This window comes from Hyperolius riggenbachi, chromosome 3 (genome assembly GCF_040937935.1).
Source record: "Hyperolius riggenbachi isolate aHypRig1 chromosome 3, aHypRig1.pri, whole genome shotgun sequence".
NCBI classification, from domain to species: domain Eukaryota; kingdom Metazoa; phylum Chordata; class Amphibia; order Anura; family Hyperoliidae; genus Hyperolius; species Hyperolius riggenbachi.
This window is the reverse complement of record NC_090648.1, coordinates 164,579,793-164,592,082: the sequence shown is the minus strand read 5'-3', so window position 1 is coordinate 164,592,082 and position 12,290 is coordinate 164,579,793. Positions and strand designations below refer to the sequence as shown.

General features: G+C 44.1%; 1 protein-coding gene across 1 annotated transcript in view; it reads right to left on the bottom strand.

Moving 5' to 3' along the window:
• Positions 1–11,633, bottom strand: part of MRPS11 (mitochondrial ribosomal protein S11) — a 28,570-nt gene extending 16,937 nt beyond the window's left edge. Inside the window, exons 1-2 of the mRNA XM_068273569.1 lie at positions 11,587–11,633; positions 8,471–8,600 (exon numbers count right to left, since the gene is read on the bottom strand). Coding sequence (XP_068129670.1) covers positions 8,471–8,600; positions 11,587–11,633 — 177 coding nt within the window. The remainder of the gene's footprint in view (positions 1–8,470; positions 8,601–11,586) is intronic.
• Between the last annotated feature and the right edge of the window lie 657 nt (positions 11,634–12,290).

Sequence of the window (12,290 nt, the reverse complement as noted above, 5' to 3'; positions counted from 1 at the left end):
AGCAGACAAGATATCGTCAGTTTTATGACAACAGGTTTATTAATATACTCCAAAACAAACAGTGCAACGCGTTTCACGGGTATGTTCCCACTTCCTCAGGCAGTAAACAGATAGGAGTAACACAGTATAGTCTTAAGGTCTGAGCAGAGGCGCTATTCGTGACCTTGAGACTATACTGTGTACTCCTATCTGTTTATTGCCTGAGGAAACGGGAACATACCCGTGCAACGCGTTGCACTGTTTGTTTTGGAGTAGATTAATAAACCTGTTGTCATAAAACTGACAGTATCTTGTCTGCTTCGGGGAGGCGAGTCCACCACCACCTCCTGAGGGATTTTAAGCCTTTTAGAACCTTTTATCCTGCTGGCGCTTCTTTTCACTCTTACATTTCCACAGGGAGGAATTCACTTAGATCTCCTAGGTTTATTAAACCCCCCCCCCCAAAAAATAAATAAATAAATAAAAAGTGTTACATTGTGTAGTACATTTTCAGATTTTAAAAAGGTTGCTGAAGAAAACAAAAAAATAATCTCTTGCGTCAATCCAAAAAAAGATGCTTGTTTTCTTAATGCGCGGTTATGAAAACATAAACATTCACTTTGTGGAGAGTTCTTCAAAAAAAAACAAAAAAACAAAAAAAAAAAAAAACTGCCGCATAATCTTTGAGAGGAATGCCCCTAGAAATTTGATCGACTAAATTATCCATCCAAATTCTAAGGTTACGCAAAATGCAGGAGAATGAAATACCTGGAATGGAACTAATAGCAGCTGATTCTCAAGTTTTTTTAAGGGCATCAACTTTTTTATCCATTACATCTTTGAGAACAGCAGCATCCTCAAACGATATGTCAGAATCTTTGGAATATTTAGACAAGGATGCATCCAGTTTAGGACATTTAGTCCATTTGTCAATTTCTGTTTGAGCAAAAGGATATTTCCTCTTTGCTGATTTAGGTATAAACAAAGGCCTTTCAGGGTTTTGCCACTGAGAGGTAATACATTTCCTGCAAGGTTTTATGAATAGGAAACACTACCGGTGGATTGACCCAGACCTGAATACACCTGATCCTGAGGGGTAATTTCTGGAACGGATTCTTAAATTTGTTCCATAGAATACACGGACTTGAGTAACTCAGAAGATTCATCAGGAGTGAATAAAAACCTGGGAGTCTTTACGGTTTCCTCCTTCTCTGAACCCTCTGACTGGGGCTGCTCACCCTCTTCCTGAGACTATCTTCCCCCTCCTCCTCATCACCCAAAACATCAGGAATAGTTGAAGGCTGAGAGAAAACACTAAAGGTAGCCATACACTGGTCGATTTGCCATCAGATTCGACCAACAGATAGATTCCTCTCTGATCGAATCTGATCAGAGAGGGATCGTATGGCTACCTTTACAGCAAACAGATTGTGAACCGATTTCAGCATGAAACCGTTCACAATCTGTGGTGGTGCTGCCGCCGCTCGCCCCCGCATACATTACCTGCTCCGCCGGCACGACTGCCCCCGGTCACCGCTGCTCCGTCTCCGCTCTGGTCTCCGGCCCCGGCATTCTTCACTTCTTCCTGCCCGGTAGGAAGTTTAAACAGTAGAGCGCCCTCTACTGTTTAAACTTCCTGCCGGGCAGAAAGACGTGAAGACCCGGAGACCAGCGCGGAGACAGAGCAGCGGTGACCGGGGTAAGTCACGCCGGCGGAGCAGGTAATGTATTGCCGCTCCATTGCGTCGGTCGTCGGGCACTCGAACGCCGCTAGCGACGCGCTCCCTACCCACGGGCGATCGACGGTAATTTTCCGCACGGAGCGATCGGACGAGATAGATCGAAATTCGGCATGTAGCGTGAACGATGTGACAGCAGATTCGATCCCAGTGATCGAATCTGCTGTCGATCTGGCGGGAATCGGCCTAGTGTATGGCCAGCTTAAGAGAGGGACCTGGAAGGGACTCAGCAGGAGGTGGAACAAAGGATTCTTTAAATGTATCCAGTCTCCTGCATATTCTTATTGACAGTCTCCATTACCCCTTTCAGAATATTAGAAGTTTCAGAAACCACTATAGAATCAGTACAGGCTTGGCATCGGTTTCTGGGGGCCTCTAGAGCAATCATAGAGCTACACAATCCACATCTTTTATACTTGGGAGGAACAGTAGTCCTAGGCTCAGTCCTTGCCTAAAATAAAACACATAACAAAAGACATAGGACTGAGTTGCCATCCATAGGTGATAAATAAAACATACAGGTCACCCTCCAGCAAGAGGACTTACCACCCCAGAACCGGATGGCTGCACCTGTGAAGAGGATGTAGCTGCAGCGCTCGTAACCTCAGTCTCGCGCTTCAAAATTTCCTGGCTCTCCGTATCCGCCCCCTCCATGGCCACGTGACGTCAGCCTGCTCCCTCTGCCTCCTCCAGCGTCTGAGTCACTTACGGAGCCCGCGATTGGCCGAGAACAGACCGGATGCGCCTTGCAGCGCCGGCGTCCGACGGAGGGGAAAAGGTATGATGCCCACACACCCAACTTAGAGGCCATATACCAAAAAAAGATTCAGAGGAGGTCTGCGGCTCGGCGTTACCTCTGTAAACCGTCACTCCACCGCACTTGCTGCTGCCTCTGAGGGAAAAGACTCACCCTCTGGTGAGGGAAAGAAAAAAAACAAAACGGGAGCTTGCTTCTGAAGGTGTTTCCGTCACGGAAACAGATGAACTGAGGATTAAGGGAGGGCAGGGGCCTTTAAACTTCTTGATAGTGTGTTTCCACAGATCCTGGGTGGGACCGGATCTCAGGTTGTCCCTGATGACAATTAGAGAAAGTCAACTATCATGAAAAATGTGTAAAATTTAAAAACACATGTAAGTACATATGTAGGAGACAAATGCACTGTAAATTACCTTTTATTGGCAAGTGCACAATCTTTATTTGCTCTATCACTGCCAGCACCCCTTAATTTATTTTATAACCAACTTAATCATCGCAGTGGCAGGATAGTGTACTGGTTAAGGGCTCTGCGTCCGACACAAGAGACCAGGGTTTGAATCTCAGCTCTTCCTGTTCGGTAAGCCAGCATCTATTCAGTAGGAGACCTTGGGCAAGACTCCCTAACACAGCTACTGCCTATAGAGCACGTCCTAGTGGCTGCAGCTCTGGTGCTTTGAGTCTGCCAGGAGAAAAGCGCAACAAAAAATTTCTGTATCTATTTTGTCTATCTGATTCTCTAGTTGTGGTTACATGAAAAGAACTGTTAAACATTTATGAACTGTCAGGAGTATGGTATCAAAATAAAACCACCGTTAGCATAAATAACTCCCACGCTCCTTATTTGCTTAGTCAAAAAAAGCAGCGCAAACAGTGATGCTGTGTAAGCTGTAAACTCCTAGCAATCCAATATTTCTAAAGTTATACTTGTAAAGGTGAATCTCAAGAGATGCGAGAAGTACAAACTTAAGCATTCTTGTCTTACTAAATATTTCTGTTAATGGTTATTCCTTAAAGGACATCTAAAGTGAGAAGGATAAGGAGGCTGCCATATTTCTTTCCTTTTAAAGAAATTCTGAAGATTCCTCAAATTCAGGTTTTTATTTTAAAAAGCTCTTTAACATCAATACTCTAACTAAAAACGCAGCATCACCGTGGCTGAACACTAACTAAATCCCCCCAAACTCCCCGGGGCACATTGCGGGGTGCGCTTCCGTGAAGAGGCAGAGCTTTTGGCTGCAGCTCTGCCTCTACACGCGGCTATCAGCGGTGGATCGCCACCTCTCCCCGCCCCCTCAATCTTCTTTCACTGAGAGGGGCGGGGGAGAGGCGGAGACACGCACTGATTGACGCACATGGAGGCAGAGCTGTAGCTGAAAGCTCTGCCTCCTCCAGCAGCAAAATCCGTGACCAAGAAAGTTGTGGATTTTTGCTGGGGAGTTTGAGGGGGATTTAGTTAGTGTTCAGCCGCGGGGATGCAGAATTTTAGTTAGGGCAATGATGTTAAAGATATTTTTAATATAAAAACCTGAATTTTATGAGACTCTAAGCAATACTATTTGCTTGGCTATCCTGCTGAGCCGAATACTTTTAGCCATAGACCCTGAACAAGCATATGCAGATCAAGTGTTTGACATTTTTGTAAAATCTGACAAAATTAGCTGCAGACTTGTTTCTGGTATGATTTAGACACTGCAGCCAAAAAGATCAGCAGGACAGCTTAAAAGTAAATATAAGTAAATATGGCAACCTCCATACAATTATATACTTTTCGCTTCAGGTTACCTTTAAAACAAAAAAGTGTGTGTGTGTGTACACGTACGTACGTGTGTGTGTGTGTTTGTACGTGTGCGCGCGTGTTTTTTAATCCATGAAAACTGATTAATGCTGGTGGAATGCCATACCAACTGCAGTGCAAGCTAATCAGTCCGTCAACAGTGAGCAAAGGGTCATCAAGGCCCTTTAGGCAACAATGGAAAGGAAACTATATCATTTCTCCAGCTTGTCCTAATTAGTTTTATTTTGTGAAGTGAAACATTGTGACCCGTCTGCCATGCTAATCATGCTGGGAATTCTACATAGGAAAAAGGCAGCAGACAACACAAAAGCTGCATCTGAAAACTTTGGGGTGGTGCTGCCACCTAGTGGAAGAGACAGGCAAGATCGATCAGCTATACTTCAATAAAGTAATCCTGGCTATGGTGGATGCATACAGGAAGGCCGTTCAACAAATCCCCTAACACATTCATAAAGAGAAAGGCACTGGATGGCAAAGGATGAGGGGGGAAGAGGAGGTTGTTAAAATCTAGCCAGATGTATAGAGCTAAGCAAAGTATAAAACCAAGCTATTGTTACGATTCTATCGTGTACCGGCACAATTTGCTGGGAGCACTATGCACTGTGTCCCCTTATACAAAGCCATAATGAAAGTGTGAATCAATCATCTATGTACAGTATGTTCTCTTTGATTGGCGTGAGTGTTAGAGCATAGAATACTACACAGTAGCGCTAAAGGATATGTAGGGGGGGAAAAGCCAGGCTTTCCCCAATTTATTACGGGTAGTCCCAGAATTACGAATGACTTGCCGATACGAACGGCATGGATTCTGTGTTTCCATGGGAACAAGTAAAAAAAAAAAAAAAATATTTCAAATTGGACTTGTTTTTGAGAAAATCGATTTAAAAAAAAAACGGCTATTAAACTTGTATAAGTAGGTACAGAGGGCAGAGGTGACACAGAAGAGGTACGGGGACAGAGATGGCACAATGTTCAAACAAAGGGAACCTAAACTGAAAAGCATATGGATTTTTCTTTTAAAATAATACCAGTTGCCTGGCAGTCCTGCTGATCCTCTGCCTCTAATACTTTCAGCCACAGCCCCTGAACAAACATGCAGATCAGGTGCTCTGATTGAAGTCAGACTGGATTAGCTGCATGCTTGTTTCAGGTTTGTGATTCAGCCACTACGGCAGCCAAAAAAAACAGCAGAAGAGCCAGGCAACTGGTATGGTTTAAAAGAAAACCTCCATATCCCTCTCAGTTTAGGTTCCCTTTAAGAACAGATTCAGGTTAACCTGCTGGGCGTTTCAATTTCTGCGGCCGCATGAGTTTTTTCTTTTGATCATGTAGCTAGCCTAGCGCTAGCTACATGATTGTCCCCTTTCTGCTGCCTCCCTCCCACCCTTCCGATCGCCGCCGGCGATCACGCCCATAAGGAAATCCGGTTCTGAACGGGATTACCTTTAGGGCTTCCCCTGTCGCCATGGCGACGAACGGCGTGACGTCACAGGGACTCCCAATCCACCCCAAAGTGAAGCCTGGCGGCAATTGTCCAGGCTGCGCACGGGGTCTGCGGGGGGGGGGGCCCTCTTTCGCGTCGGGTAGCGGCGGAGATGATCGGGGCAAAGACGCAGCTAGCAAAGTGCTAGCTGCGTGTTTAGAAAAAAAAATTATCAAAAATCGGCCCAGCGGGGCCTGAGCAGTGGCCTTTAGCATCTCTGGAGGTTAATAATGAACCTACAGTCCTTATTTCGTTCGTTAACCGGGGACTACCTGTACTGTCATTTTTTTCTGTGTCACTTCTTCGTCTAACAGAATGAGCTAATCGCGTGGTTAGAAAATGTTACCATCACAACCAATTTGCCATATATTCCATTTTTCCTGTTTTCAATAAAATTAATGTTTTAAGTGGTATAATATATCTACTTAGTCTCTAACCACATCCATTAGCTAAACAGTCATCATTCTGCGAAATGTACTGAGAGGCAGAGAGGGAATTGCCAAAGCCACGTGAAAGATGATACAAAGAGGAAAGGTGTAACAATAAAAGTATGAGGGATGTAACTTCTTATAGCACCTGAATGCATGTGTGTAGCAGACTTACGCTTATGGTGGCCACACACATTCCATTTTACTAGAATATGACCACAATGATCAATTATGTGAAAAAAGGGAGATACATTATTTTGATCAATAAGTTCTATCAGAATTGTAGGTTTTTTTTAGATAACAACTGATCATAAAGGTCAGAAAAAAATCAGATGAATTTTGCCAGAAATAGAATGGGGTGTGGTGGGTTGCATGAAAGTCACTGGACCTAAGAAATCGTACGTTTACATTCAGGAAGAAAAACGATTTGTCAAAATGACACGTTGGATGGGAAAGATTTCTTCACTGAAATATAGTGTTCTTTATTTAGGTAAATGAAGAGATTTGTTAACCTAAGGTCAATAATTGAAAGCAAGCCCGAGGTGGGCTCATAAAATTAAGGAGAGGGGGTGCTGAGCGGTTCAGGTAGACATCAAAACCGCCACTCCCCGCTGCTCCTGTGGGCCACACTTTTGGGACCTCTGGGTCACGATGCTTGAATGAGAGATTTATTCTCTCATTCACAGCGTGCAGGGAGGCAGGGAAGCAGCAGGGGGCGCGGCCAGGGAGAGACAGCTGCCCAATGGCAGCTCTGGAAACACTGCAGGAACGCCCCTGGCGGGCGTTTAAAACAGGGAACCTCTTTCCCCTATGTTTTTCTCCGAGATAGGGACAAATATTGCCGGCCGCGAATCTCGGGGGGGGGGGGGGGGGGGGCTATAGCGCGGCGATAGGGTGGCAGAGAGAGTTGGTGTGGGGACACAGAGGCATGTCATGAGGCAGAGAACATGCCTTTGTGTACCATCTGCCCCCCATGGAACTGCCTCGGGTTCTCTTTAAGGTTGAAGATGGTAACAGAAGTGTTTAACTCTGGGAAGATGTATGTGGCAAGGACAAAAACAGTGAATAAGAGCTTGAAATTGTATCTTTAGCAATTACAGGGTTGTTTGTTTTCTCACAGTAATAGGTTAGTTTCTGAACCGATTACAATATATAGGCTGTTTGCAGTGAGTGAGTGAGTGAGTGAGTGAGTGAGTGAGTGAGTGTGTGTGTGTGTGTACATACATTTTCACTTCGCACCCCATACACATCAATAATATGATGTTATGTGCCTCGTACATATAAATTATGGCACAGAGCACCCCATACACATCAGTGACGGCCCAGAGAGCACCCCATACACATCAGTGACGGCCCAGAGAGCACCCCATACACATCAGTGACGGCCCAGAGAGCACCCCATACACATCAGTGACGGCACAGAGAGCACCCCATACACATCAGTGACGGCACAGAGAGCACTCCATACACATCAGTGACGGAACAGAGCACCCCATACACATCAGTGACGGCACAGAGAGCACCCCATACACATCAGTGACGGCACAGAGAGCACTCCATACACATCAGTGACGGCACAGAGAGCACCCCATACACATCAGTGACGGCACAGAGAGCACTCCATACACATCAGTGACGGCACAGAGAGCACTCCATACACATCAGTGACGGCACAGAGAGCACCCCATACACATCAGTGACGGCACAGAGAGCACTCCATACACATCAGTGACGGCACAGAGAGCACACAGATTTGTGCGGCTGTAATTTATGGGCTAGTGCAGAGCGCAGGGGGGATTTAGGGAATATTCAACTAGCAACAGAGGCTGGGCACTATAGCCAGACCCAGCCTCTGTGTATAGATTTAACTCTAAGATCCCCACCTCGGGTTCTCTTTAAATATTTTTATGATTTCGTAATTAGGCACAAGTTTGCATTTACACACCCCCCCAAAAAAAAAATAAGAACAACATTTTCGCTTAATTTTTCGTAATTAAAATAAATTATGAGTAACCTGAAATTAAACACTAAATTACGTTTTCGAACAGAATTATGACAAAACATTACGAATTACAACAATATTGCACATTTTCCAAAAACTATGAATTACGTGTCATAATTACAAATTACGATTACAAATTGCGCAAGTGCAAAACTTGAGGTCATCATTGGTTTTCACAATATCAATCTTTAGTACAAAGAATTTAGGGAGAAGCCCTCAGACAGTAATGGGCAACAGTTACAGGTTTGAGGCACTTGTGAGGACATTAGGAATTTGTTGGAACTTACGGTTGCTGCTGCAAAACCAACTGTTTGAGCTGCCACTGAAGAAGTTTTCTTGGCATTTCTGAAGCCTTCTCTACCACAAGATGAGCACACTAAAGACTTGAAGTCAGCGTTTGTGATTTGAATGTGGGTGCTGGAAAATATATGTACAGGACATGTAAGTACATACCATGAAAACATAAATTATCACATAAACAAAACCTAAACGTGTGTGTCCTTAGGGTGTATAATCCCCCTAAACATGGTATACATAGCCATAAAATGTTCATGCTGTCCGATAAGATAGACAGACTGATAAGCATGAAGCACAGAAGAGTCAAATACAAAAAACATTTTGTAGAGTAGGGAACAGTAAAACTTCTTTGTACAAACACTAGATAAAAAAAAACTTAGCCGAGTGTGTACAGTGGCCCCCGATAATCTCCCCCCCCCCCCCCACACACACACACACCTTGACCAGCATTGGTCTCTGCACTTACTCCCCTCCGCATAGCAACACAGTGTGGCGCTAGCGACGCATCTGTACAGCCTCATCTCTGCAACGTTGTCTTAGGCCTAGTGCACACCAAAAACCGCTAGCAGATCCGCAAAATGCTAGCAGATTTTGAAACGCTTTTTCTTATTTTTCTGCAGCGTTTCAGCTAGCGTTTTGCGGTTTTGTGTAGCGGTTTTGGTATAGTAGATTTCATGTATTGTTACAGTAAAGCTGTTACTGAACAGCTACTGTAACAAAAAACGCCTGGCAAACCGCTCTGAAGTGCCGTTTTTCAGAGCGGTTTGCGGTTTTCCTATACTTAACATTGAGGCAGAAACGCATCCGCAATCCAAAATCTGCAGCAGCCCGGGAGTCTGCGTTTCTGCAAAATGCCTCCCGCTCTGGTGTGCACCAGCCCATTGAACTACATTACCCTAGCGGATCCGCACCCGCAAGCAGATCGCAAACCGCAGCGGAAACGCTCCGGTGTGCACTAGGCCTTAGAGATCAAGCCCAGATCTTTGCCGGGCAGCATGCCAAGTACATGTGAACAAGGCTATAGAATCCCTGACAAGTATTTATTGCCGTGACTCATTTACTTCTATTTTCCTCATTGTAGTGCTTGTGTAGGGTGGAACGTTTTTGCCTACACTTTCCACATCAACCTAATCTAATACAGGTAGTCCCCGACTTACGAACGCCCGACTTATGAACAACCTGCCGATACGAACGACATGGATTCTGTGTTTCCATGGGAACAAGTCAAACATTTTTTTTCCCAAATTGGACTTGTAGTTTTTGAGAAAATAGATTTAAAAAATTCAAAGAAAAAATGGCTTTTAAACTTGTACAAGCAGGTACAAAAGGGAAGAGGTGACACAGAGGGGGACACTGGAGGCACAAGGGGACACTGAGGTGGTACAGGGGACAGAGATGGCACAAAGTTCTGACTTAAGAACAGATTTGGGTTAAGAACAAACCTACAGTCCCCATCTCGTTCATTAACTGGGGACTACCTGTAGTGTAACTGCAGTCCTCTTTTTAAGGTTAGCTTTAAAGTAGATCCTTCGAAAAGATGAGCTGCAACCCTTAACTTCCTTACAACTCTCTATAAACTTCACTATGAGGGCTCGTTCACACTGGAGGCGTTTGTCTTTTCACGCACAGGGGATTTAAAAAAAAAAAAAAAAAAAAAAAAATCGCCTCCCAAACGCTTGAGCTATGAATGTCTATGAGAGGGTTCATATCAGCGTGGGTCGTGCGCGGTTTGTTCAGTAAAGCGGTGCATAGACCATTTTTGAGGCGATTCCGCCTCAATGGAAGGTATAGGAGAAACGCAAAACGCTCACAAATCGCTTTGTGCAGCAAATGCATTCACGTTTTTTAAAAATAAATACATTGTATTTATTATTTTCCGGTTCAAAGAGTTCACTTCCTGACTGACGTCAGGAAGTGAAAAACCGCACTATGTGCAAATAGAAAGTCCCCACATAAATGTGTGCGGTTATGAAGACCCTTGGCTTGATATTACTGGGAGGGAGGAGGCGCTCCAGGATGTGACGTGTGAAAGAGATAATGTCAGCTGGATATAACATCAATAAATAGGCTCATCTCTAAAAGAAAGGGTTAGCCCAAATTAACATTTTTAATAGAAACCAGACACTTGAATGATAACGCATTTTGTAGATCGCAGTCCATTCCTCAGATCAAATAACAGGAAAAAAAAAGGGTCTTAATACTAGCGTTTTGCAAGCAGGGAGTGCCTCTATCTATAGAGCCATCACATCTTGGGGCACCTCCTACTTCACAGTAATATCCCACACCAACCACCTCAAGGGGGGGGTTTGGCCGTGTATGTTGGTTCCTTGGAACCCTTTTCTTTTCCTGGAGAGCGAAGACTAGAGAACCCGAGTGAGGACGGGCTTTCCTCACCAGCCATTATACTGTGGTTGTTGGTCTTGCAACCTATTCTTGTGAATATTCTGCACATACCGTTGTCGAGTGTTTCATACCCTCGACATGCTACACTATCAGGGGCTTCTGGTGTCCCGGTCTCGATTTTTAGTCTCCTTTGGAAGGTCTTCAGACTCCATTGGTACCACACCCCCTTGGCTTGATACTCCTGGTCTGGCTGACTTCAACTTAGAATAGCTATATGTGACCAAAGTTCACAGGTTCATTCTACCAACGTTCTCACTATTGTAAATTAAATAAAAGCAACTTTCCTGAAAAAAAAAAAAAATTAGATCCTTTTACATTCTATATAAACTTTTTGTATATTCATTTGATGCATTCACTAGATGGTGCACTTTCAATGTCTACTCATTAGAAATATAGGTAGAAAACGGGAGTTTGTGGCTTTTAAGTTGGCCTACTAAATATTAAAGTCGCATCAGGTGAGAAGATGTATGTTCCTGCCATGCGCAAGAGGCTATGAACTTCTGCCTCCAATCAAAACATAGCAGTTATGGATGGAGACATTCCTAGAGATTTATAGTCTTCCACATCCTAACCACAAAAACAAAGAGCATTTCTAAGCCCTTCCGAAGGAAGTAGTACTGGGCCTTATTGTTTTCTTTCGTAGAATTTCATTTTTTTGTTATGCATTTCAATTAAACACTTAGTTATTCCATCAACAGCTCACACTGTGCCGCACACTGGGAGGTAAGCGCGTTTTCCATTCTTCTCCATCGTGGCAGGCAGCATTACATAGCAGGACATAGGCAAGACGAATGTATTACAGCCACTTGCAATTCAAACAATATTGATTGCTATTCATTAGGTACCTTTCACTTAACTAGCGCATGGTGTGCGGGCCCAGAAGGACGAACCCCAGTGCTCAGCTTGAGGTTGATGACTGAGATAGCAGCCATGTGTTTATTGAACACTGCCATCTCCCATCATCATGACAATGTGAGATTCATAACCACTACATCACATGCACTGACATACTGTGGGGGCTTCTAATGCTCAATTGCATACTAGAATTAAGGGGGGAAAAAATAATCTTCCTCTAGCCAAGTTCAGAAATAAAAACTAACAAAAAGTCCTATTTTAACATGCTAATATATTAAGGGTGCAGTTACAGTCTAATGCTACCTATAATTCTATGTTCTATCACAGTAAGGGGCCAAGATCCGGACTGTGCAAAGCTAAGGTGGAGACAAAGACAGATGTGCTTGCTACAGCAAACCCAGATAGCCACACTCTTTGCCCTTTTTCACACAGAAAAGGAAAAAAGTAGTTTAATAAACCTTTTCCAATCCACATTTTTAGATCACCCCCCCCCCCCCCCCACTACTTACTTTTTTTTTCGCTGTGTGGGAGAGCCAGTAGTATTGACCTCCT